Here is a 26165-nt window from a genome sequence, read left to right on the forward strand (position 1 = left end):
AGTGTCAAAGGCCTTACTAAAGTCCAGGTAATTCCTGTTTTGGCTCATGATGCAGCCAGGACCAACAATAAAGCTAAATTTTCAGCCTGCTCTTTGGACTGAACGCATCTGTGTCTCTCTGGCTGATCTGTGTCAGCCAGATCAACTGAGCTAACAGGAAATACTGTGTGTTTGGACAAACTTAATGAAGAGAGTATGAGGTAATGTTAGGCAAAGGAAGTGTGAGAACACAAATGCAATCACCAAATGATTTTTTAAATCACAAGACAGTGTCAAAGGTCTGCACTAAAGTGATTGCAAACGATCTTTTTAAGACAGCAAGTAAGAGGTAACCCCTACCTCAGTATGCTTGCATACAGGAAGGGCATGCAGATCACATGGCAGCAAAATACTTCCAAAGGCTAGAGAAATGCAATTATTCTGCATGCCTATCCCTTGCTGAAACACGCAGAGTCACACATTTCATCATTATTGGCACATCATCAGGGTTCCTAGCAGCACAATTTAGAGTAAGCAAAGTATGGAGAACACCAAAATTAAAGGTAATTAGTTTAGCAAGAAATCTGTTCTTGAGCAGCTAGTGATGATAATGATTTTGGTGAGATAACAGGGTGGAAGTCAGATAGATGACATAAGCCTAGACTGTCTCATGTTGTGCTGTAATACCAGATGCCTGCCTTTGAAATGGTTGTCAGGCTTTGTACAGCCCTTTTTAATTTTTTAAGCACTGTAATCTTATGTGACACGTGGCGTACATGAACAGAACATCTCGGATATCCTGAGAGGTGAACTTTGGACTAACACACAAAGAACACCTTGCTGCCGCTGATACCTGCTTTAAAACAATTACCTTCAGAAGCTCGAGGTAGTTCTATCTGCTTTGCTGCTTGCTTCAGCATGTAGGTCAAGTAAATATCCCGTTCCGAGACAATCGTTCGATGAAGATCAGGGAATTCTCCAATCATTTCTGCCATCATCTGCTCCAGTAAATCCTTCTGCTTGCATTTCTCCACATCATCTTTACTGAAAGAAAGGTAAGTTTTCTCAGTACCTGTTATGCTTTTAAAACCAAATACACACAAACTAATGAATAAAAACAATTGGGTATTATACACATTATTCACTTAAACCCATGCTCTACAGTTCTGCTCTCCAAAAGCAAAACAATCTCCCTAAACCTGTAAAACTGGATACCTAACAATGCCTCTACAGTGAGGGAAAGGGAAAGAAGAGGTCACTTGCCTTTAGGCAGCTCAACTGGATTTTCACCCTTCCCAGACTGAAAGATAACTCAACTGAGAAGAAGTACTAGGGTTTCAAAGAAAATAGTTATCAGGGTGCCCCACTTTCAGTGTATATTAATAAGCTTAGAAGGGGCAACACAGAGCACTCCTGAGAAAGCAGATCTGATCACCGAACACACAGAGGCTTGATTTAATGAACAAAAAAGCACACTGTAAGGCACAATCTGAAGGGACAGAAAGAGTTCTGCAGCTTCCCAGTGTCAATCACAGGTCTTCAGCAGGGAAGCCAAAGCTATAAATCAATTCCCTGAACAGAAGAACAGGAAATGAGTAGGAAACAAATAAATAAAAACTGCAGAATTGTAATGAGTTTTATATTTTTATACATGCTGTTAACCATCTCTTTGCACCCACAGGTGTGGTACCGTCATAGTTTGTGGCAACAGAATAACCTGGTTTTGAGTCACCATCTACTGAAAAACGATGCCAAACGTGCTTTCTTTAGTTTCCAAGATCAAAAGAACACTACAAACATCAACAGGGACCACCAAAAGGAGAAATGCATTCCTAGCTTTCAACAGATCATAATTGGCAAAATTTGGCAAAAATTTGATGTTTAATTACTACTCCATTTTCTGTAGAATCTCATGTTGATGGCTGGGCGCAAAATATACCCCTGACAATGTCCTTTCCTTTTCAACTCCTACCCACGTGTTATTTTTAAAAATCAACATAGCAGACCAATTGTACAACAACTGAGATGTTATGTCCAAACTCCAGGGGGAAGCTAGTGTGCATACACTATAATTATCTCAATATTACAGTTGAAAACCAGAATGTTCTGAGGATGAATAGAAGAATGGGAGAAGCTGCAGAGAAATACATCCTCCAATGCTCCTCAAAACCCTGCAAATAGTTTCATGCTGATATGAGACCAGTAAGAAAACTTATTTTGTGTATGAACTGTAGTTAATGGATTGAAAGAGGGTCAAAATCATTTCACAAATGAATGTAACAGCAAGCATTTACAGAAAACAACAATTAAGTAAACACTAAAACTGGACAACAGAAGCTTTGAGTGACCTGACTACAACTTGAGCCCTGGCCCAATTTTAAAAGCCTGAACAAAAAAAACAACCCATAGATCACTTTATGAACTGCGCAGAGCTCCAGTCTCAGGGTATGAGAGAAGCACTGAGATTTAGGGACCACATGCATGGGGAAACTATTTCTGTGAAGCTTCCTACCACTGCAAGCCTGGTAGGAGCAGACTAAATTTAGGACAGCTGTGCATGTGTCCTCACCCAGTTCAGGCAAGTTATCGCACACCTACTTGTGGCCAGAAGGAAAGAGGAAACAAACTTGGCACAAGGGCGTCTCTGAAAGACAGAGGAAGCTAGACTGAGCAAGAGAATGGCTGTCTGAGAAGTATTACAGTAAGGCAAAAGCTCCTAACAACGTCCCTTTAAAAAGGCAATAATCATTAAGAGACCACATGTTGTTCACAGACTTCAAATATTTTTCTTGCTCTAAGAATCTGCTCAGACAGCACACTCAGTTCTCAAGTTGCCCTGATCCAGATGCTACTTAGCACAGCAGGCCCATGTCCTTTGGAAAACTTAAGGAAGGATAAATTCACAGATCGAGGCCCTACTCTCTTCCGTTTACAATATCAACAACACAGTAGTGGGAAAGATTTTACATTCAGCATAAAAATGAAAGAAACAAATTTTGAAGTACACTAGGAATTCTCCAGCACCAAATCTTTCACTTCACCTGGAACTAATGTATCAAAAGAATTAAAGAAAGAGCTGGAACAAGATCAGAAAGCAGCTTTCTTTTAAAAAATATGGATTATTACAGGGTAGTTTGCACATTTATCCTCCTCACTAACTTCAAGTTTCACTACATCAGGCTGGGTACTGAGAACTTCCAGCTCGTACTGAATTCAAACTGAAGAACTGAACAACTCATCCTATAAACGTATGGAATGCTTATTCATACCTGATTGGGTCAGATAGGAAGCAAAGGCCCCAGGCAAGCTTGACTTTTTGCCAGAAAGAAAGTGCAGCAATTGCTCTCTTAAATGTAATGGGGATGGGTCGGTCTCCAAGGTGGAATTTACAGAAAGGTACTTTACTGGCCTGAAAGAGAAGATACAAATCACTAATCAACATTTTATACTGCAGCACAGTACATCTTCATTAAGAGAATGTTTTACTGTGTTATACAAATTATCTTAACAAGAGCAAGTAGTATCAAACTTCAACCTTAAAAAATATTTTGGCTTTGCAGTATATAAAATTTCCAAAATAGTACTTCCTAAAGGAATACCTCGGCTACAAGATGCAGTAGTTATTACAGTGAAAACATTAAGCTGTTTTTTAATGCCACCCTCTTTAGGTTATTTTTACCTAATAAGAAAGCTCCTGTTTATGACTATTTAAGGTAAATAGATGGGGCTCAATATCCATCTTGAGGTGAATTTAGTGAAATGACTGTGGCCATTTTACTTTTACCTAGGATTTGTCAGGATGACAAACCTATCAGTTTGTCCTGGTAAAACACACTCAAGAATGAGCTTACTAAACAAGAATTCATGCCAGATAACACATGACAATGTGAGGGAAGACTTCGCTGTCGCTTAGATGGATAAATTTTAGCTCAGGACAGAACTTCTGGAAAATTCTCTCCTACGCATACCTGTTTGAAAATTCCAAACAGCAGGACAGAGCTGAATATATTTTTTTTTTTTTTTCTTTCCCACTTAAAATGGAAACACTTCAAATGTTTCACTGTGGTCTGGAATGCTCAGGAAGCCTTGAAACAGTATTCTTAAGGATAAATACAGCAAATTATTCCAGATTCTTTAACACCTGTGTTATCTCAATTTCCTTACTAGTACCTAGTTTATATAAAAATAGCAAGGTATATACATACATACAGTGAAAACAGTGTCTCAGTATTCCCAGAGTTTAAAAAAAAAGGGTAGCTGCAATATTCAGTAGAAGTCCAGCTGCTATTTACTTCCCAGTATCACAAGCCGGCAGTAGTACAAAAGGGAGTGTTAAAAGACCAGATAGGACTAACAGACCAGTCATGTCCCCAAACATTCTTTCCAGATGAATGTGTTAGATCTCATTAATGCTTTAGAGTTCGTTTTCACAGCCTGAAACCCTGTCACCAACAACAGTAGGACCAGGACCATAGAGAATTCAAAACCAATTATTTAACAGGAACAAAATAAATAATTTATTAATGAAATGAAAACAAATGCCATCAGAAACATAATCAAGAAAAGCACTTATGTGATACCTTTTTGGAGTTGCTTTCATGCCACTTAGGACTATAAATCTCCTTACTTTTAGTACACTGTGAAGTGGAAGATGATTCTCATTACTTCATAGACTTCAACACAAGCATGGCCAGAGCGCTCTTTTCCATTCACTAACAAATGGTTTTGTTTAGTTCAACTCTGGGAGTGAAAGGCTGGTAATTTGACCTCAGAAAAACCATTTCAAGTTCCCACCTCTTTGAAAGCCTCCCTGAATTCTCCTCCTGGGGCCATTCCCAGCTGTTCTGTGATGTGAGCAGAAACCTTCAGAAGCAGCATTTGCATCAGTCCAGACATGACTCCATTCTGTTGGAAAAGAGAAAAACCATTAAAAAAAATAACAAGCTGTGTGATTTCTCTGAAGAACACACTGTTCAGAGCAATGAAAACAACGCATTAATTATCTTAGTGAAGAAGCAGCACTGAAGCTACCTTTAGAAGCCAATCAACTGATCAATACAACTCTTTATTTCTGTTGCTATCAGAAAAGTTGTGCAGTAACTTTTCACTTTAGTGTGTGGCTAAAGTATTCTCCCTTTCAACAAAAACATATGGCTGAGCTAAGCAAAGGAAGGAGGGCAGCCAGACTTACATCAGTTTATGTTTACTACACCTTCTTGAAGAAAGTGCTTGAATAACTGAATGGTAGAACAGCTAATACTGTGCATCCATTTTTTCTTGATCTAATTAGTCAGAAAAAAGAGGAACCACAGGAGTACATTCCATTGGAGGTACAGTGAACTGTATCAAGAGGTCTAATCCTAAACACTCCCGCAAGCCTGGGAAACCCTAGGCTGAACACTGGTCAGGTTAACAGCCACAAAAACAGGGAATCCTGTGTTGTGCAAGAAATTGCTGTGTGTGACTTCAGCACATAAGACCTCAGAAAGGACTTCCCAGTTCTAAGTATGACTCACTCACACAAGCAACTAAAGGCCCCTACTTACAGTCTATTATTTTTATCAGTGGTTGAATGTTACCTATCCCCAAGCATAACCTTTACCTTGGTTACACATCTCCTCCAGTTTGGTATCAGTCCATACCACTGCCCAAAGGGGCATTCCCCTTTCCTCTGTCAAAGGTTAATTTCCTGCTATATCACGAGCTTCATGTAACTGCAGATGAGGTTACATGGGATAGCTTGAGTTAATATAACTGCCTGGAGATACCAGAGGAAGGTCCTGGTCTCCGTTCCTTGCTCCCAGGGCCATGCTCAAATGACCCATCCTGCGCCAGCTCTGATGCTTGTGTGACCTCTCCAAAGGCTGCAAGCAGCTTCTGCAGGTCACTGGATTCAAGAGTCGCTGAGGATCACAACCGGCAAGAGAGGGACTATTTTCAAAGCCAACTGATTATCTGCTTTTTCATACTGTGAACTAGCAAGCACGGCACATTGTAGGAATGACTGACAGAGTAGGTATCAAATGAATATGCAAAGCTGAAAGACAGGGCACTGGACTCCTGGGGAGAGATGAGGAAGAAAGAGGGCAGTGAGAAAAAGGGCTTTCAGCATCTTTGAGTGCAGTTCAAAAGCCTGGGGGACAAAGGTTTCCAGAAGTTCAGAAAAGGTGCCCACAAAGAAAAGAACACCAGGATAACACAGCCTGAGGTAATTTGCTGGCTGATCTTCCCTTCAGGATAGATGTATTTTAAGCTGCATTTTTACACAGTGGCAGAAAGATTCATCCTGCTGGCTAACACAAGGATGCATCTTTGAAGTGTGTCCGAGTCATGTATGCTCTTAACCTGTATGAAACTCAGTGCCTGCCAGATTTGCTCAGGATCAAAGAGATAAAGGGTGACAAGCAGCTGTATGTAGCAGCAACCAGGAACAACTCGCCAGTCAGAAATAGTTGGGAGATAAAGAGCAAAATGCAGGGGAAAATGAGGGGAGCAAAACACTGGAAGAGGTTATTATAAGTATCAGATTATTCAGTGTCAGATAAAGGACAGCTGACCACAAAAGAACCTTGCCAGCCACTCAGGATTTAATTTCACAGGTTAGATGCAACAGCCATAAACACAAGGCCATGCACAGGTACAAATAAACTGAACTGCACAGGCAGAAGAATGCAGAGTTATTAGCACACAGGGGAGAGAAAGTGAAATATCAATTTTATCAGCCCAGCATTCAATAGCAGTCAGAAACAAGAACAGTGAGAGGGATTACCAGGAAAGGAACAAAACAGAAACATCAATGTCCTGTTGCACAATCCTTAGCAGAATCTTTAGCAGACTGCTGTCTTGAAAACAAGATACTTAAACTAGAAAAAGTACAAAGGCATACAAAGCAAGTAAGAAGAAATTAAACATATTAAATACCCAAGAGGCTTAGGAAAAGATGACTGAGAAAGCTATACTCTATTGGACACCATGACTGGCACGGAAACAGTGGAGAGGACAGGAAAAGAAAGGAATATCCAGGCAAAGTACAACTAGAGGCACTAATGCCTTTCCCCAGGCATCTGTCACTGGCAGCTGTCAGGGGGCTTCTGGAGCAGATAAATCTTCCACTGTACTCAGGACAGCCACACTTACACCATGTATGGGAACACAGCCTAAGGAGGGGGTCGTGTGGCTACCCTTTGATTGTGTAACAAGCCGCAAATCCGGCACTAACGGCACAGCTGTGGGCAGAAACAAGCAGTTTGTATTTTAGTCCTCTGGATTTCTTCTTTTAAAAATCCTAATGCCCACAGACACAGCTCTGTGCAAACACAGTCCTGCAACCTGGAGCCTGGAAGTACTGCTGCAAGTGCTCTAGAGGTTTAAAGCACAAGTGAAGGTGGCAAGTGACAGTGACCTGCTCCTGTTCGTATGGATGCACGCTTCATCTACCAAATCACATTATATCCATTTTATTTAACAGGACAATCCTACAGGTTACCTAAACAGGGAGGGCTGTATTATACTGTGCAAAAGTGCAAAACAAGTACTTTTTCACTGGCCAGAAACATTTAAAAAAGAAAAAGAAATCATGACAATGTATTCCTGCACGTGTAACTTCATGCTAAACGCGTAGGTAAAAAAAGTGAGGTTGCTGCCACCAACCCACTTTCTCTTCTGCCCCAGAACAAGGTTTCTCGGCCCTTCCTCTGTGCCAGAACCAGCAATCATACAGCCACACAGAGACACGATGCAGGCAAAACCAAGCCCTGTTCAGACTAACACAGGGCCATAGCTTGGATGCAGAAGGTACAGTGGAAGCAGCAAACCCGGGCAGAAAATAAGACAAAGCCTGTTTTACCAGCTTGCTTTAAACCAGCTGTTACTGTGTACCTTCAGGTAACCTGCCTTGGAGCCAGATACCAGTCTGCACTGCCTTGCTTTGCTTAATGGAAAGCAAACAGATTGTTCTCTGCAAACAACTATAAGGGTTCTGAAATTCAAGGAGGGGCTGGAGGAAGGCTGTTTTTAACCTACAACAGTTGCTCGATAAACTGAATGCCAGTGACCCATTGCAAGTATGTCTTGTATTAACACTCTATTCAGCTTCCAACTTCAGTTAAGAGCAATGAAATGCAATTTTACTGCTTAAGATTCATACAAGAAATTATAAAAAGAGTTTTCTTTTCCTAATTTGATACTCAAGGACGAAAGTTACAAGCAGTTTTGACTTTTATTGTAACTTTTGGGCTCAAACGCGCATTTCAACGAGAGGGACAACTGAAGCATGATGTCTGCTAGAGAAAAAACAAAGACACTAATTTAGCATGAGACAGTTGGACTGTTTTGCCATGCTGCTACTGAATCAAAGTGGGAAGGTTAAGGGGATTTTTTGGTTGAGACTATAGACAGAGAAATATGTTATTTAAAAGGCACAATGTCCAAATTTTATTATTTGCATTATCCCTGGTAACAAGACAGAGACTGAGCTGTAACAATAGGAAGGATCTTTGTATTATTCTCTGGCTTTGAAGCCAACACAGCCTGCATTTCCCGCTGTCTGCACACACGATCACTTCAATCCCTGGTAGATACAAAGCTGCCAACATGAATACACATCACAGAGAAAACCAGTCCACCGTTTTATTTGCAATGCCCTTTTCTCTTAACAGAGAAGCACAGCAAAACCTGTTGTATATAGCTTTGTTTAAAGGAAAAAAAAAAAAAAAAGCAGCTTCTGAGCCTGTTTCTGAAGCCAGAAGACCCCCAGCTATGCTGCTCTGGCTGCTGTGAACATGCATTCTTTTGGCTACATGCACCAGAACAATCTACCTTACCTAAAAATAAACAGATAGATGCAGTAATGCAATATGCAAGTGTTTTGCAATGTTCTTTCCTTTGATAGGACATAAATAAAGAAAACAGGAAAGACGCAGTATTACCTAACTCCAAGTCAGAGAGCCTGCACTAAGACACCGCACACACGCACAAGTTGACAAACCCCAGCTGCTGCAAGTGCTTCTGCACAGATGCAGATTATATTCTTATAACAGATGCAATCCTGGAAATTCCTCAATTACATCAATAAAATCATTTCAATATATAGTTCCCACACAACCAAAATAACTAGCTAGGAATTTGTTTATTCAGCTGAACACTGGAAACTCTTTTCACTACTGACCTCACACTGCCATTCTAATCAAATGTCCTATTGTTTATTTTTTAATTCATCTTTGTGCTGTTTCACTGTGTCTAGCTTAAAATTACTTAAAACACAAGATAACTGGGCAAACCTGAAAAAACAGAGGACAATACTTGTTTTGCACACACATCACAGATGTCATCAAACTGCCAGAGTAGTTATAATGTGAACAGAATCCCACACTTTTCAGTCCAGATTTTTCAAAAACCTCCATCAAGGTCTACTGTCAGTGAGAAGCTACTCAAAAGACAAGTGGATGAGAACTGAAAAGCAAGAGCAACACACGAGGATGAAGAAGAAATGCAACTAAACAGATCACAACAGACAACACCAAATTAAGTGCTCCACAAATGCAGCAACTGTTAAACCCAGGAGGATTCCTGCACAACCACCACCCAGACAATCCTGTTGTGGAACAAAAGCCCTCAATACTCCAGCTGAAAACAACAAAAAAAACCCAAACAAAAAAGCCAAAAAACCAAAACATAAACCAAACACTACCACAGTAAGAGTGCTCTCACCTAGGTGAACAGTATTAGGTTCCCAGCTGGTGGGAACACTGGTTTTGGTTGTAACGTGACAAATTGCTCTTAACACAAAACTTTAATTTTCACTGTCGGAATCATACCTGCTTTATAGCTTGTTGAAGTTTTTCCAGATTTATTTCTTTGGCTTCTTTGAGTAATGTTTTTTCATCCATCTTTAACATAGAGACTCTGTACTGGCATAGTTCCACCACAACTACATCAGGTTGCACTTCCTGTATTGTCTGAAAAACATGAATTTATTTATACCAGTTTAGGAAGGATTAAACAGAAATGCAGCCAATATTGATACTTTAATGATAACAGGGACTTAATAAAAGCATCTTCCAGCAATCATTTTCAACTGAAAGAACAGTGAGAATAAATAAGACTTTTCCAAATATCTACCTATGGACAAAAACATTAAGTAAGATGACAGAGCTTTAGCTCTTGGATGCTTTTGGACAGGAAGATGGAGAACAAATTGTGCTGGGGGTGGGGAGGAGAAAACCTTGATGTTAAAATTCTTTCACATTCACAAAGTTCCCTTAACCATACTCTGCAATTGGAATCTGAGCTAGAATAGGCTTTGTAAGAACCAGGGCTGATTCTGGCACAGGATTCCTCCCCTTCTAGCTCCGGAAGAATAAAGCCCCTCTAAACTGCAGACTTTGCATGAGGTCCACTATGAAACAGTTCCTACTTTTACTAGAGCTTAAGACTTACTTGCATCTTCATGTTTATAAATATTTAAAGGGTGAGTGTCACGAGGATGGAGCCAGGCTCTTCTCGGTGACTAACAATGATAGGACAAGGGGTAATGGGCACAAGCTGGAACACAGGAGGTTCCACTTCAATTCGAGAAGAAACTTCTTCTCAGTGAGGGTGACAGAGCATTGGAACAGGCTGCCCAGAGAGGTTGTGGAGTCTCCTTCCCTGGAGACATTCAAAACCCGCCTGGACGCCTTCCTGTGTAACCTCACCTAGGTAGGGGTTCCTGCTCCGGCAGGGGGATTGGACTGGATGGTCTTTTGAGGTCCCTTCCAATCCCTAACGTTCTGTGATTCTGTGATCTTCAGAAGGGAATCGAAGTCTTGCGGCAGCAGGCTTTTATAGCTCAGTATTATACGCCCTGGACACAGAGAAGCTGTAAACTGCAGTTTCTGTTCTAGACTTCACATCTTCTCAGCAGATCCCTATCCCAGTGAATATGCAACAACCACAGTGCACACTATTGGTGTGACGCAATGCTATAATATGACAGGCAGGGTAAGCTTCAGTAGTGAGACTTCTACTTTTAACACTGGTGCTGCATCTACATTCATTGTTTAGGGACAAAAAAAAGTTTTTGAGATAGGAGAGCAGTGTATTGCATGCAAAAATTAAGACAATACAGCTGTCTCTTAGCTCATCCCACAGTGCTGTTAGCCCTCCAACTGCTAACATGAGAAAGAGTCTGGAGGTTACAGCACAAAACCGAGTCAGACAGCTGGACTTCATTCTACTTAATGCCAAGCTGACAACATTATGAAGCTATTGATGAAGGATACCCACTTAGTATTTACCTTCACTACATCCTTTTTGCTGCTGTCACTGAAGTGGGCTGTTCCAACCACATATACTTTAGAACCATCCTCAGTGTCAAGCTCAGTCACGGTGCTTGGTAAAGCAGGTTTTTTCTGCCTTTTCTTCATCTTCATCTCCAAAAGAATTTTAAATGCATCTGCATCGGCTATAAATGTAAAGAAAAACAGAAAGGAAAAGCACACATGACTATAAAGCGCAGGTAACTAAAACAGAAAATAAAAATGTCACCACTAAACAGCAGAGCAGAGCTAAAAGGCCATTGATTTACCACTGTAATCTTACATTCAGTTCTGAGGCTACATCATTGAGAGTGCCACCACTGGAGAGGCTGCCTCCAAGCATGGGTCTCAGTCCAGGTTTCCTACCCTGTGGACACTGGGACAGGTTGTCCACGCAGAAAAAAGAAGCTGGTGGGCAGGTGAGGTGGACAGAGAAGCAAAGAATACTTAGAAAAGGTATACACTAAATTAAAAAAAAAAAGGAAGAAAAAAAAAAAGGCATTTTTAAAATTCTAGAACAAAATCATTCCCTGTTGGGATTTTATCTGTATAAACGATAGCAACACATGTACACTGGTGTGAGTATGCTGGTAAAGTCACCTACACGTACTGGTACTGGTAGGTATCCCACCTCAGCCTTTTCCATGACTAACACATCAGGATTAACAATTGAAAATTAAACCATAAGAGGCATTCAGGTCAGGAAACAAATCATTCTTCCCTAGTTTAAGACTAAAATGGTTCAATGTGAGTTCAGCCCATCAGCATCAAGCTTGCCACTGGACCTATCAGTTCTATTACTTACAGCTTGCGAAATGCCAGAAAGCCTCACTAACGGCTATGGAGAAGCCTGTTTTGCATCAATGGGAAATACAGTAACTTTGAATGAGTTATCTTTAATCTGTGATGTCTCTTAGGAAAAAAAAAAAAGCATCAAGCAGGAAAGCAGAGTTTTGTTTCCAACCAACTCTCCTTCTCTGACAAGCTGTTGCACAAGTTAGCAGAGGTCTCAAGTGGTCCACAAGCCTGGAATAGGATCATAATTCCGTAACAAAAAAAAAAAAGGTTAGTGAACAGTCTGGAGCCAGGATGTCAGAGATGCAGATAAATCACAGCCTCCTACCACACATCCATTCTTTTCATTAATCTGGTTTAACTAACTGGGCTCTAGCTCCAGAACTGTCCCACAAATACTTATCTCACAAGATTTTACGTCAAGAAAACCCCAAAACAAAAGTCACCCTCCAACATCCTTCCTAACGTTTTAGCAGCCTACTACTTCATGCTTAATGCCCAAGAACACGGTGTGTTGCAATCAGTGTGGTCTGATCTCAGACCGTGTTGCTGCCAAAACAGATGGTGATGCTAAGCAGGGTGTGGAGAAAACATGACTGTAAAAGAAGAAGTAGGGCTGTTGCATTTATAGCACTCTGTCATGATCATAAAACCAGCCATAATACATCAACCAAAATCTACCTAAGCAAATACCCTGTCTCCCGCAACGGTCAAAAGTGGATTATCTACGGAAAAACAAAAAATGGGGAGGCATGCACAATATCTTCCCCAAATACTCTCTAAGCCTAAAGTAATTTATGGCTTAAGATCTCCCCAGCTGAAAGTAGTTTCTACATATTCAGCAACCCTTAAAGGATTTCCTTTCTATTAATTTTCAAGCCTTTACTTCACGCGCATACTCAGAACTGGATTGAACAAAGTTTCACATGGAGAAAAACTGCTGTAACAGTGCAGTACCAGATGTTATAATTTAAGGACATAATCAAGGAAAACATTCTCAAAAGCAACTACAGCTTTTATTAAACCAACTCCTGGATTTGGAGAAAAGAGCAACATAAAAAAATAATCTGCTTCTTTAGGTCTGAATGCTTGTCCCATAGCTTTAGTCAAGGCTCTGACTGTCCCTATGATTATTTCTGAGAGCCGTGATCCCTAGGGATTATTCAGCAACTTCAGCACTACAGTAATGTTACTGTTACCTGATAACTTGCCCTAAGGTGGTTCAGAGCCTTGTCATTTGACAGAAAGCAGAACCTAAACGTTCCTATTGTTCAAAATGAGGATCATATACATTAACATCACAATGGTGTATCAGTAAACACAAAAATCCTAAAAAGCCTCCTTTTATCCTCCTGAGAAACAAGTGTCTGTCATTATCTGATCCTTACCACTAGAAGGTAAGGACAGATGCTCTTACTGAGCTTTTGGTTGGAATACTTCTATTCCCACAACCTGCAGACTTGTCCTTCATATCAAACTATCATCATGCTGGCATGGGCAAAGTATTCCACCTTGGACAACTGACTGAACTTCATAACACTAGATGCCAGAATGCTGAAGCAAGCATGTACTCACCCATCTCTGGCTTACAGAGAAATGACTGAGCTTAAAACATTAGCTGAGTATATCTATTAAATCAAAACCCATTTACTTTCTTTAGAAAGCATGAGAGCAGCAAACTGACAATTGATATGTCATTACTCTTTCCAGATTTGGCTTATGCAACTGGGCCTTTGTACAAATCATGAACAGATTAGGTCAGATATGACCTCACTTGCACCTCCCTTTTGTGCTAACAGCCACATCCTTATTAGGCAAGGAAAAGGCATGGACATTTAGCTTAATATACTTCCAACATTATATATCCTCCCCAGTTAAACCAGAAACATACAGATATTCTGCGATACACTTGATGATTCCTTTGGGCCATCTTCTGGTGCATCAGAGGACGACACTGGATCTGCAGCAGCCTGTATGAAACAAATTCAAACGGAGGCTGGGAATTATAACGAAATATTTTAATTCATCTTTCCCCTTGTCAGCTTGCTCAAATTGAACTGACATAATATTCAAGCAAATAAACGATTTAAGCAGCGGCAACAGTTCAAAATGTCTGTGGTTTTACAACTGTTTTTTTCTCCTAGCTGAGTAAGTATGGAAAAACATTAAAAACCTAACTATTTCATGCTTATTTTCACAATTATTTATTTATATCCAACACGGAGTTCAAAAAAAACAACACCCAAATAAAACTGATTCTAGAATAAAAAGAACAAACTTCTCTCTAACATTACTATAGTGTTTTCTGTACTGGAAACTAAAACACGCAGTGAATTATGCTAATACCATTGTCATTTATAAGACTATATATTTGAGTCAGCTACCAGTCAGCATTAGTCTGTCAGAAGTCTGCCAAAGCTAATCACCATTCACAAGAACACACATATCCATTCAAGAAGAGTTTGCTCAAGTATTTTATACTGCTAGAATTAAATGTAAGGTGATTATACAATATGCACACCCAATGTTAGAAAATTTGTGTGCATCTTGACTTTACACACCTCAGAAATCAAAGTCAAAAGAATGAAAAGGATCCACATAGTTTTGTTCCCTAAAAGATCAGCAGATAATTGAAAAGACTCCCCAAGACTGACTGAAATATTATCACTAGAAGCATACAGTGCATACATCCAAGCTGGAGAGGATGAGTTAGTACAGAAAAGAGAGACTTAAGAATCAGGGAAATCTTGATTATAAACTATTTTTAGGCAACTACATTAATTCTAAACTAAATGAAGATGTTTATGGGGAGAATCTGGAATTCTTGAACATTAAGTCCAAAAGTTAGAGACAGGATGTGAGTCCATCATCATTCAAGTACTTTTCAAATGAAAGGCTGTATTAATGAGTCAGCAAGCAGGCAGCCAGATCCTCCTGAAGGATGTCAGCATTTTAGCCAGAATGACTGGTTTATTAACTTTGTACTTTACCAGGTAAGATTTAAAACAGGACTGTACAAAGCACATCCAATTCTTAAGAGCTTTCAACAAGAGTAATTCCTTCTTGCATTCCATTATGCCAAACAGTAATTTTCAGATAATAAATCCTGGGTGTCTTACCTTGGCCCCACTGAAGGCAAGGTAAAATTTATTATTGCATTTCATGGAGTAAGATCAAAAAGTACATCAGCTCTACAGGGCAAAGTTTAAAACACTCACAGGAACATTTTCACTACAAAGCAGAAGTCTGTTCATGGACAACTGCAAACAGCAATTACACCACAAACTGCAATTACATTCACAAATCTAATTTAACACCAGCTCAGCTTTTGATCACAACATATGGCTTGACTCTACTGCTTGCATACGTAACTCTAGTCACAAAAAATATTTTGAAAAATGTATCCATATGTAGCATATGGAATTAATCCTGTCACTTATGCTGGCTTTGTCATCATAACATTACAACACTGCAGTAGGAAAAGCACTAAGCACTACTTTAACAGTCTGCCCTTCCTTTTTTTTTAATTAACGAACAGGACACGGGAACTGACATTCCAATATATCTTGTAAGAAAGAAAAAATTCCTGAGCTTCACCTATTACACTGGAAAAAGATTTTGGGATACATAGATATGAAAGGAGAATAAAAGGAACAGAAAGGGCAGAAAAAAGCACCTCAGTTTATTTTGGCAAGGTACTTAACCTGTATACAGTGAGATCATTCATATACACTTTGTGCAATTTACCAAACATTTCTTCCTTCTAAAGGTTTAAGGTTAGACGATTTTCTGCAATTCCTCATTTGCAAGTAAAAAGACTCTACTTAGCTTCTGCAGTGCTAGGGGATGAACCTAAACATGGCAAAACAATAGCACTGAGCCCCCCACCCTTTTTAAAAGGTGTCTCACAGCAGTAGTCTCAATACCTGACTGCAGACCTTCCCTGAGGATGAGTGGAAGAACCCAACTGAATCAGTCCTGACCTTCCCTGCAATTCCACCGAGTGAAAAAATAATACTTAAAAAAATACATATATCTCTTCAGCTTCAAGCCCTACCTCAGGCTGTTGCTCCTCTTGCATCCCTGCAGCGTAGGCTTATCTTCACCAACCGCACAAGAACTGCAGTAAGTAAAAGGAATGGAAGAGATTTAAAAATTAACCGTATAACCCAGAATATTTGTTTAAGAACTGTAAGGAAAGGTGGGGGAAAAAAAAAAGCAGAGGTGTCTCTACCATCTCTGATAAAAGTTTAGGTAATAAAAGCAGCAAACTGAAGATGCATAAATGCCACCTTTTCAACTCTGGTATTAAAAAAAAACCCCACAAAACAAAACCAAACAAAACAAAAAAAAAATCCCACAAAATCACAGAACAACCCAAAACATCAGCAGGGTAAAACTAGCCTGTCTCAATCCAGTTTTTGAGTTGGCTTTAAAACCAGAGGCTAGTCCTGTTCTCACACACACTGAGAATACCTCGACAAGCAAGTGTGGATTTAACAGGATCTCAGAGTCTGCTTTTTTTGCTGTTTTACATTCTGCAAAAGTGCCTTTTCCCCCCCAGATCACTCATAAGTAATTGAGGATACAGAATGACTCTCAGAAAGGTTTCAGCAACAGCAAAAATCTCGCTCAACTAGATCTGCAGTTCTGTCTTGTCCAAACAAACTACGACAAGGCAGTTTTTATCAGATTTTATGAATCACTGATATTTCTGGGACTTCACCACTGCAAGGAACAGGAGAGCAATCGCAGTCTTAATCCTGAACTAGAGACCACACACATTACTATTTGATCTGCACCATGTTATCATGTATATATTTACAGATATGCCACAGTCAGAACACCAGTAAGATCATGCCTGTGTGAAAGACACTGGGAACTGGGTTTTCAAACCCCTACTGAATGGTTTCCATGTCTTAGTTTTAGGATTACTTCTTCCACCTGTATTATTCAAGTTCAAGAGTTCTCCGTGAATCTGGCAGAGTGCTATGATTTGACTTTGATCGTTCTCAAAGGAGACTGCAAAAGCTACTGAACACACAACTGGCGCTTATTCTGCTTATTCTCACTGCTACCCCACTAAAATTGAAGCACTCCAAGAAAGTGCTGCTGCTCCACTATAGCATTTTGGGTTACTGCCCTCTGCCCTGTTTCACAGTATGTGAGCAATGTTTTATTTTATTAGACTGGAGAGCAGTCCTGACCAGCTTATCTGTACAACGCCCCACTCTGAGAAGTGGAGGGACAAGTCAAGCTCCTGCTCTACGTCCAGGTGAGGCAGGACAAATATGGCTGAGGCCTGGTGATGGCATATTACAGCACACGAATGTGATGACAGAAGCCTCATCTGCCCCATTTCCTGAATGCAATAGCTTCCCTGAGTCTGATTTGCACTCTGCATCCTGGTTTCTAGCCATTACGTTCAAGTGAGTTGCTCTGCTTTCTAGCTTTGCTTAAAATATGTTTCTATAAAAAGAGCGTTCGCTGAGGCAGCGTGAAGCATACAATTGTAATCCGGACAGCTGGCACATCTCCCTCCACACATGCAGAGAGCAACTTCAGCAATTCATTCCTTTGCGTTGTCCACCGCTAGCGTTCAGCCAGCAAACTGAGAGCACAGCTGCAGGCTGGGCAAGAAAAATGCAGCCAAGAGCCTGGCTTCTGCACACTCCTGGCAGCAAAATTCAACAGAGCTCCATGCCTTGGGCAGGCAACACCTACAGAAACAGCTCTTGAACTGCGAGGCAAATACCCTGTTAAAACAAAAACTACAAACTGCGAACAGCCCAAGAGGTTCAGTAACAGACTACTTGTTCACAAACATGCGAGACATCCGCACAGGCAACTTAAGACACAGTTGCCCAAGTACTCCATTGTTTGCTACAACGCATAATACAAATTTAAAACCATGACCTTGCTGTTCCACTTTCCAAGGGGTCAAGTGAAGGAAACTTAGATGTCAGAGTAAGCTGAAATGGCAGGTGAGGCTGAACTGCTCTTTTCTGCTTTAGTGTTTCCACAATTTATATACAGTGTGGACAGCTCTAAACAAACACAGCAGCAAGAGAATCCCTGCCTCAAGACCTCCAGCCTGACCAGGGACACACCAGCCTGCTGACACCAAACACCAGACAGCCTGGCCAGAGTCATCTGCTGGTGGTGTGGGCTTCAATGAACCCAGTGCCTGTTTTCATGCTGTCCTGTCTCTATTAGATCGGTTGAACTATTTGTCAACTTTTGCAGTAAACTAGACTGGAGAGCAGATTCAGGTTAAAAAGCAACCCTTCCCCCCCTCCCCATCCAAGGGGATGCCTTTCCAAGGCATTTTAAGCTCAGATGATCAATCAGCAGCAGGAACAACTGTGGCAGCAAAACCAAACGGACAGTATGAAGCAGAGATGCTGAACCCAACACTGTCTTCTGAGAAAATACTTGTCCAACTACACTAGCTAGCACTGCCTTATATCAGACCTCTGGAGAAAGCAAAGCTGCTCAGTGTGGTTCCCAGCTCTACCATAGCAGGGTTCCAGCCTCTGCAGGTAACCCCCAGCACACCACCACAGCAGCCAAACGAGAGGCTGGGTAGCCACATGGACAGGCAAGTCTGCCACAGTGTTCTTCTAAGAGATCTTCTCAGATGCTTAGGTCTGCTCAAAATCCACTGGAGGTGAAATTTTCCACAGGGGAGACCTGTTTCTGGATTTTTTTTTCCTTAGAATGTGCCCAGGAAATTCAGGTTATTCAGTCAACATTAAGAACATTCTTACAAGTGGTTGCCAACAGCAAACTAAACCTCGCTGAACAACTGCTGTGAAAATCTGCATGTGTTCAAGCTCTTCCTTAATATGAGGGACAACAGGCACAAAACACATCAACATCTGAGTACAGCCAAGGCTGGCTACTCAGCCAGTGCCCTCAACAACAGCACAGGAGAAAGTACATATATTCTGGGAACCAGTCAACTACCATGGACTCCAGGTTGACCTAGCTCATCCATGTGGAAAAGTTACCATCCCTCTACACCTCTGTATTTACAGAAGATATCCATATCACACGATACTTGAAATAATAATCCTGAAACTTCTGAGGGAGGACTGAATATACCTTGCTGGAATCTGTACACACTTCCTCCTACAGTATCCAACACAAGGGAAATTGTGCTGATTCAGATCAAGACCAGGCAGAGCTTATTTGCTAAACCACAGGTGAATTTTAAACAAACCTGGCATGGAGGTAAGAATCTCACAGTCATTCAGTGTGTGTGCAACACTTCAGGAATAAAAGGTTACTGAAGATTACGGGGGGGTGGTGTGTCTGCGTGAGAAAGAGGAGGTCAGCAGAATCTGTCAGGGAACAAAAGGAAATTCAACCCCAAGCTGTAAAGAGACACAGGCAAAAGCAGCTGTTCAGACAATTATTTATTGTGTCCCATAATAGGAATACCACAATATCCCATAACCTCAAGTTTTTCTAATTACCATGCGATTTGGCAGGAATATGTGAAACCAGTCAAACCCATCTCCTCCAGCTACTTCAAAGGCTTGTAAGAGGCTCTTATGAGATAAATCACACACTGAAAAATCTCAGATACGACTGTGCATTTCTTTCAAACTGGGAGATGCAGCTTCTAGGCAGTCAAAGATCAAAGATTAGAAAGCATTTCTGTTCTCTTATCTGCCAGGAGACTGTCTTAATCTGGAATTCATTCCTCCTGCTGAGAGTGCCACCAGAAAACTCCTGGAGGCAGGACAAACAAGCCGGAGCCTGATCTGACTCCTTGTGATCCAGTAGCACTGGGTTTTACCTCTGGAATTTTCTTGAAAGGACTCCTCAATTAGTGAATTCCCAACTTAATCCCCAATTCAATCATCTTTTTCTCTAGCAAGTGGGATTCGTGTGCTTGTTTCATGTTCTCAAGTCCTGGAGGGCTTGCCATTCACTGGGTGATTAAATATTGCTCTTTATGTATACATGTATGAACAAATGAAGCCCTTTCCCCAACTCTTAAGATACCCAGGCAACCAAACAGGAATTTCTGAGATCAAAGAACTGCAAGCCTAAAATTTAGCCATTACTCATCTTACTGATAGACATCCATTTCCTCTCAAGGTCTTCTTGTCCTGACAGCACACACAGGGCAGCCATTCACACTGACAACAGCATTGTGGAAAAGGGGCTATATTCTTCCTCTGCACTTTGGGGATTATTTTCTTCCTCCCAACACAAGAAGTTCAGAAAGGAGCCCACAGGTAAGTGCAACATCTTCTAGCAATGCTTATCCTGCACGGCGGCTGACAAAAGCAGGGTGAGAAAGACCTCCCTGCCATGCTATTTCACATCACTCCTCCAGCTTTCCTCATGTAAAACAGCCACAGCAGAGCTTTCTCTTCATGTGAAATCTACTTGTGAACCACTGGCTCATTTTTCATACCACGTAGTCTCAGCTGACCAAAGTGTTTCGATTCTAGCTGCATATTTAGGCACCTGAAACTCTCTTAGCTCGCAGTCTCAAGGAGACAAGAGGTACACTCAAGTCAGGGGTTCTTGCAAGGTGAGTTACAGACACTAAAGCATGAGTCACCGCTAAAGAACAAATGCTGTTTCTCTCATGCTCCTACCTATAAAACAATCTAGTCAGCTACTCTTTAAAAAGAGGATTTTTATTGAACAGTTTTTTCCTTCTGAGCTATACAGAAATTCAGAAGCAGCATCTGCTTTCCTCAACATGTTGACATTGCAATAGGGAAATAAATTTCTCTGTAGTTTTATAATTGCTCTGTATTTTTGATGTGCTACATGCACATCAGAATAACTAGTAAGAAACTACGAGCCACAAATCTACCACAACTTATTTCACCTTTTACTGAAAGGGAAAGCCAACAGTTTTTCTGTTTGATTTCCTCCCATCAACAAATCTGAATGCATATATTACTGCTTTAGACAGTTACAATATTCATTAGCATTGCAGAAGCTATCCACATCTCTCTGTACTCAAAGTATTAATCCTGCAGCCTCTGAGCTGGAATTAGATGTACTTCCCTGTTTTACAAATAAGGAACTGAGGCATGTGACTACTTAAATACACCTACAAACCTGACCCCTGGTATCTAAACAAGTAGTTAGATAGGAGACTGCTTGAGCTCTCAAAGCATTTAAGTCTTGCAATGTGAATCGTCTTTTTTTTTTTTATTCATTGGCCCTTCAGAAGATGATTCCCCCTACACGTCTGCAGACAGCATTTCCTCACAGTAACATGCCAACACCACTCATCCTTGTTTCTCCAGAGTCACCGTGGAAAGACGAGAGGCAGGCTAAGGACTGAATTTGACTGAAGAGCAAGCTGTCGAGCACTAAGGCAGGCACTCTCCAGTGAGAGCACAGCACACCTCACACATGTCACGCTGTAACCGAGCCACAGCTGACCTGAGCTGGACATAAGCCATGGGCACATGCAAACAACTACTTCGTGAACAGCCTCCTGATCCAGCCATCTAACAACAGTATCCCTGGCTGGAAGACAACCTCGTCTGCTTGGCATGAGACACAGCAACAAAAACTTACATCCACGTGCACTAAGCATGCCATGTTCCTTTTATCCTCTGAATCTGCAGCTTCACTAGCAATGGATATTCGAGTTAGCTGGTACAGTCTGTGCACTTCAGATTCATGTTATGCACTGCATAAGCACATCTCATTTGAATGCTGCTACCATTAAGAGGGCCACTTATTTTATGTAAACACAAGAGGCGTATCAGTACTTCAGAAGATACAGACAACTCTTCTTCCACTGACAAACTACTACACTCATTACCTGCTGTCTGGAATACCCAACAAAGTACTTTCCCTGCAAAACGTTTAACCTACTAAGAAGGTGAAACCAAATCAACAGACACTCACTTATGTCTCAGCACCGACCTCTGCAATGGAAGTGAAGTATTTAAGATCAATTAGGCTTTTTTCCATACTTATGCACAGAAATCTTACAAATGTTTACAAACAAACAATCATCAGCTCCAAATGGTGTCTCTTCTCTGTTGATAGACTGCTCAGACTCAGAGGGACGCATCAGCTGGAACGTGACTGCCAATTAATGCAACAGTCACAAATTCAGAAATTGGAACATATTTCAAAACCATAACCAAGGTGACCTACTCTACATATTGCACGTATCTCTTTGACACAACCCACACCTTTGAAACTTAACTGAGCAACTGGTTCTGTGATCACAGATGGTTGTAGATTGTGGCTCTGGTTTCTCATGACTCAGAAGTTCATACATTTCAAAACACAGATTTTACCCTCTGAGCATCAATGAGATTTCCTGCAACGTGAACTGTGGTGATGTATGCAGCTTAAACTCAGGTACCTGCACACTGGAGCTAAGGTCCATTTGCATACTTTGGAAGTTAAAAGATAAAAGCCACAGAAAGCTAAATCCATTTGGTTTGAAAAAAGATGCTGGAACATGAGAATATCTGGCCCAGTGAAATGCAGTGAAAACACATTTATCAGTGAAAGACAAGAAGGCATTCTCATATGTTTTGTGGTTTTAGAAATTATTGCTATCACACTGACAAGGGCTACTAGACGAAATGAGTAAGTACGAGGTGAATCAGGACGCTAATGCAGAGCGGAATTGAGAACAGACAATATGTGAAATCCTTACTGTTTTAAGAGGCTGTAAAGAGGCAGCTAAATTTAGAAACATGGGAGAGAAAGACCAAAGGGATGTGGCCCAAATCTAGCCAGCCGCTCAGACACACATTGTCTTAGAACCTACACACCTACCCAGGTCACTTCCCTATCTTGTTCCAGTAAGAGTCATATGAATTCAGGGAAGATTTGGAAACAATGAAATTAATTAGACTCTCCTGCAATCAGCAGATTGAGGCAAGATACCCACTCAGCACATCTCCTTCCTCCAGGCTATTCAAAACTATAAACCAAGTGATATTCTGATTCCAGGGGACCCTCTGCAAAACAGTCCCAACAGGAAAAGAGCAGAGCTGCTGTGTGCAGAGTTTCTATGGCACTCTATAGAAGCAAATTTTCCACTCTCTGTTCATCACCTACAAGCAGCCAGCAAAGGAGACAGGTAGAAAAGTTCTGCCACAGACAGCTAACTAGTGGCTTGGAAGATATTTGACTGTGGTCCACAAAACTGTTGCAGAAGTCTTAAACTCCACATAGACATTTATTCCACATGTCAGTGGCTGTCTGCTGAGATATGCAGAAGCTGGGTCTCACAAGCACTGGCAGACACATTCCCTTTTTGCTATGAACACTTCTAAATGCAAACCTTATGATGGTAAAATTAGGATTTTGTAGGACAAATGCATTAGTTATCAGTGCTCTTCTGCCTGCCCCCTCTATCCTAGTCTCCAAACAGTAGCTGGGAACAAGCAGTTCTACTCTTTCAGAATCACAAGGTGACCACAAAAGCTGAAAACTTGGTTAGATGACATGAGTCCAAGCACTGGCAACAGGCAAAGACACAGAGCTCTACTGTGGCAGGGAACTAATGGAAGAGGGTCAGCTTTCCAGGCAGACCCAAGAGAGAAAGTACAGGAAAGCAAGCTAATTCCAGCCTGCAGACACAGGAGCCCCACAGGTCACCATTCAGTACTACAGACACTCACACTAACCAGGGAACTTAGGCTGTCTTGCTTGCAGCTCCATTCAGCTGCGGCACGGCTCATTTAATGTGTAAAGCAGCCTGTGCCTGACAAGCTCAGTAATTGAAAAAAAAACATCCCCTCAAAAGATTACCTCTGTTTCCATTCCTATCTGCTGCCCTCCAGAGATGGGAATACCCCTCAGCAATTCCTGTTCCCAGTTTGTTATACACAGTCCTTTAACAGTTACTCTGTCACTGGCTGGCTTACTGTCCTCCTGAAGGATGGCTCCCAGGTGTGCAACACATGAGATACACATTAGCATCTCCAGATGTACTGCACAGCTGAATGGAGACCTTTTTTCAACTTCATCAGCGTTCATGTTGCTGCTCAGCTGTGGTGCGAGCTCTTGCTCCCTCTCACAAGTGTGCACACCCTATCTGCGCAGAGACACAGACCTCTCAGCACACGAGCACTGCACTGTCCGTACAGACAAGGTTATTTTCCAGCCAGCCTGCAGGGCTTAACCACTGGCAAACATGAACTTCTGCAGCTCCAGTGTAGTCTCTCCTGCAGCTTGATATGTGGGAGTCTTTTTGTTTGTTTGCTTGCTTTTTGGGGTTTTGTTTTTAGAAAAAGAAATGGAAAGGAAGAGCACTTGTATATTTTAATACAAATCTATAAACTGCAGTTAAGATTAGAGTTATATACCCTTGAGTCATTTTGCAGGCAGAAAATAAAATTCACTCCTACTTGTAGAGTTTATAAATTTAAATGCAGAATCACAATATTAACAAACATGCTCAAAGCATCTCAAATTTGGCCATTTACAAAAACCTTCAATAACTGAAAGTCTGACCTAAAAAATTATTTGCATTGGAAACCTATTTGCAAATACCTATCTAGTAACAACCATTACTAACAGAATATATTGGTGACATTGAGTACTGAATAGTCTATGACAGACAGCTGGTGTTGCTAACCAGCCAGGACAAGGAGAACTGCAGAATCCTTCCCTTCCTACTGGTACTGGCTGGCAAAGTCATACACCACTCACACTAAATCTGGAGCACGCTTATCTCTGCCCTGCTCTCATTTTTTTTGTTTTCTAGGACTGCCCTAAATTCTCTCTTCGCTTTTCCTGGTAGCAAATGAAGAAAAAGAAGATGCTTTCTGAAAAGTACTAATTAAAAAAAAAAAGCAGCAATTGGATGACTCTCCCACAGATAAGATGCCAATACTACTGTGTTTTATTCACAGCTGTGGTGGCGGCAGCAGCAATGTTTCATCATATTTACCATATGGTAGAAAGAATGCACTGAAAAATACATGTAACTCTCCTAGCACTGAATTAAACAATATCTGAATCTACAGTTAAGACACAAGAGTGCCAGACACTGCGACGGCTGACAAGTTTACGATCAGCAACTCTAGTTACTGAAACTTGAAAGTCTACCAAAAGCCACAAACAGCAGGGCACAAATCAGTGCCACAACCGTAACCCAGAATTTTGAATTAATAAACTCATTTAGCTTAGGATAATTAAATCTATGCATGTTTTCCCCTACTGCTTAAGGTCTAGTCCCTCTAAAATACAGCAGGAAAACCCCTGAAATAGGTTGGGTTATTTTTAATTTTTTTTTTTTGCTTTACTCTTATCTTTCCAAGAAGGAAATGTGCATTAAGGAGCTGAACAGTAGGTGCACTGATACACATCTCCAGAAAATGGAGAAGTGAGGCCATTCCAGGCACCACTGGACTACTACTGACACCAGTACACATGCAAAGTGGAATCTAACTTAAAAGCCCATACTCTCGCTCTTCCAAACCAGCAGCAACCACTCACTTGCAGCTTTCTACAGAATTTTACAGAAAACATTCTTTCTTTGTGAAAGTTAGACAAAAATAAATACCTTATTTGCATGGATACCAACATACAGGATCATTTGTACATACATTTTCCACAAGAGAAAAGCACAGTCTATGCTTGGGACACAAGTTATTTTTGAAACCTGGGTTAATGAGAACTATTTTCAGAGAAGAAATCAAAATTCCGATTTCAGAGTTTATTGCATGTGATGCACAATGCATGCAGTCTGAAAAAGTCACAACTGTTTAGACAAAAAAAAAGAAACAAGAAAAGCCTTTGCTTTTTTTCAGCTTACCACCACAACCGAAACCACACACGAATCCCACGTTTTTACCGCGAAACACCTAGAAAATGTGAAACATCCCGGAGTGCTCTGCCCACACCACGCTGCCTCCTCCATGAGCCCTCAGCCAGGAAACGGCCATAACCGAGTGCACAGAAAGGTGCAGCCTCTGCTGTGACCACGCACGGCTCCGGGGCCTTGGGAACGGCCCACAGGGACGCGTTTCCCCAAGTTGCGTGCCCTCTCGCAGCTCGCCGGCCAGTGGGGCGGGCCTCTTTGCTGGGCTCCGGTGGGGAGGGGACGGGCAGCGGACTCTCGGCCTC

General features: G+C 41.2%; 1 protein-coding gene across 1 annotated transcript; it reads right to left on the reverse strand.

Annotated features, from left to right (window-relative positions):
• Positions 1 to 850: 850 nt before the first annotated feature.
• Positions 851 to 16152, reverse strand: TRABD (TraB domain containing; the record flags this gene model as incomplete). Its single annotated transcript, XM_010192700.1, has 7 exons — positions 16129 to 16152; positions 13963 to 14041; positions 11256 to 11422; positions 9795 to 9935; positions 4774 to 4884; positions 3249 to 3388; positions 851 to 1023 (listed from the first exon to the last, which is right to left on the reverse strand). Coding segments are annotated over exons 1-7 (835 nt in total), but the record flags the coding sequence as incomplete, so codon positions are not given.
• Positions 16153 to 26165: the final 10013 nt, after the last annotated feature.

The sequence above is a fragment of the Mesitornis unicolor genome, unplaced genomic scaffold (assembly GCF_000695765.1).
Source record: "Mesitornis unicolor isolate BGI_N332 unplaced genomic scaffold, ASM69576v1 scaffold51279, whole genome shotgun sequence".
NCBI classification, from domain to species: domain Eukaryota; kingdom Metazoa; phylum Chordata; class Aves; order Mesitornithiformes; family Mesitornithidae; genus Mesitornis; species Mesitornis unicolor.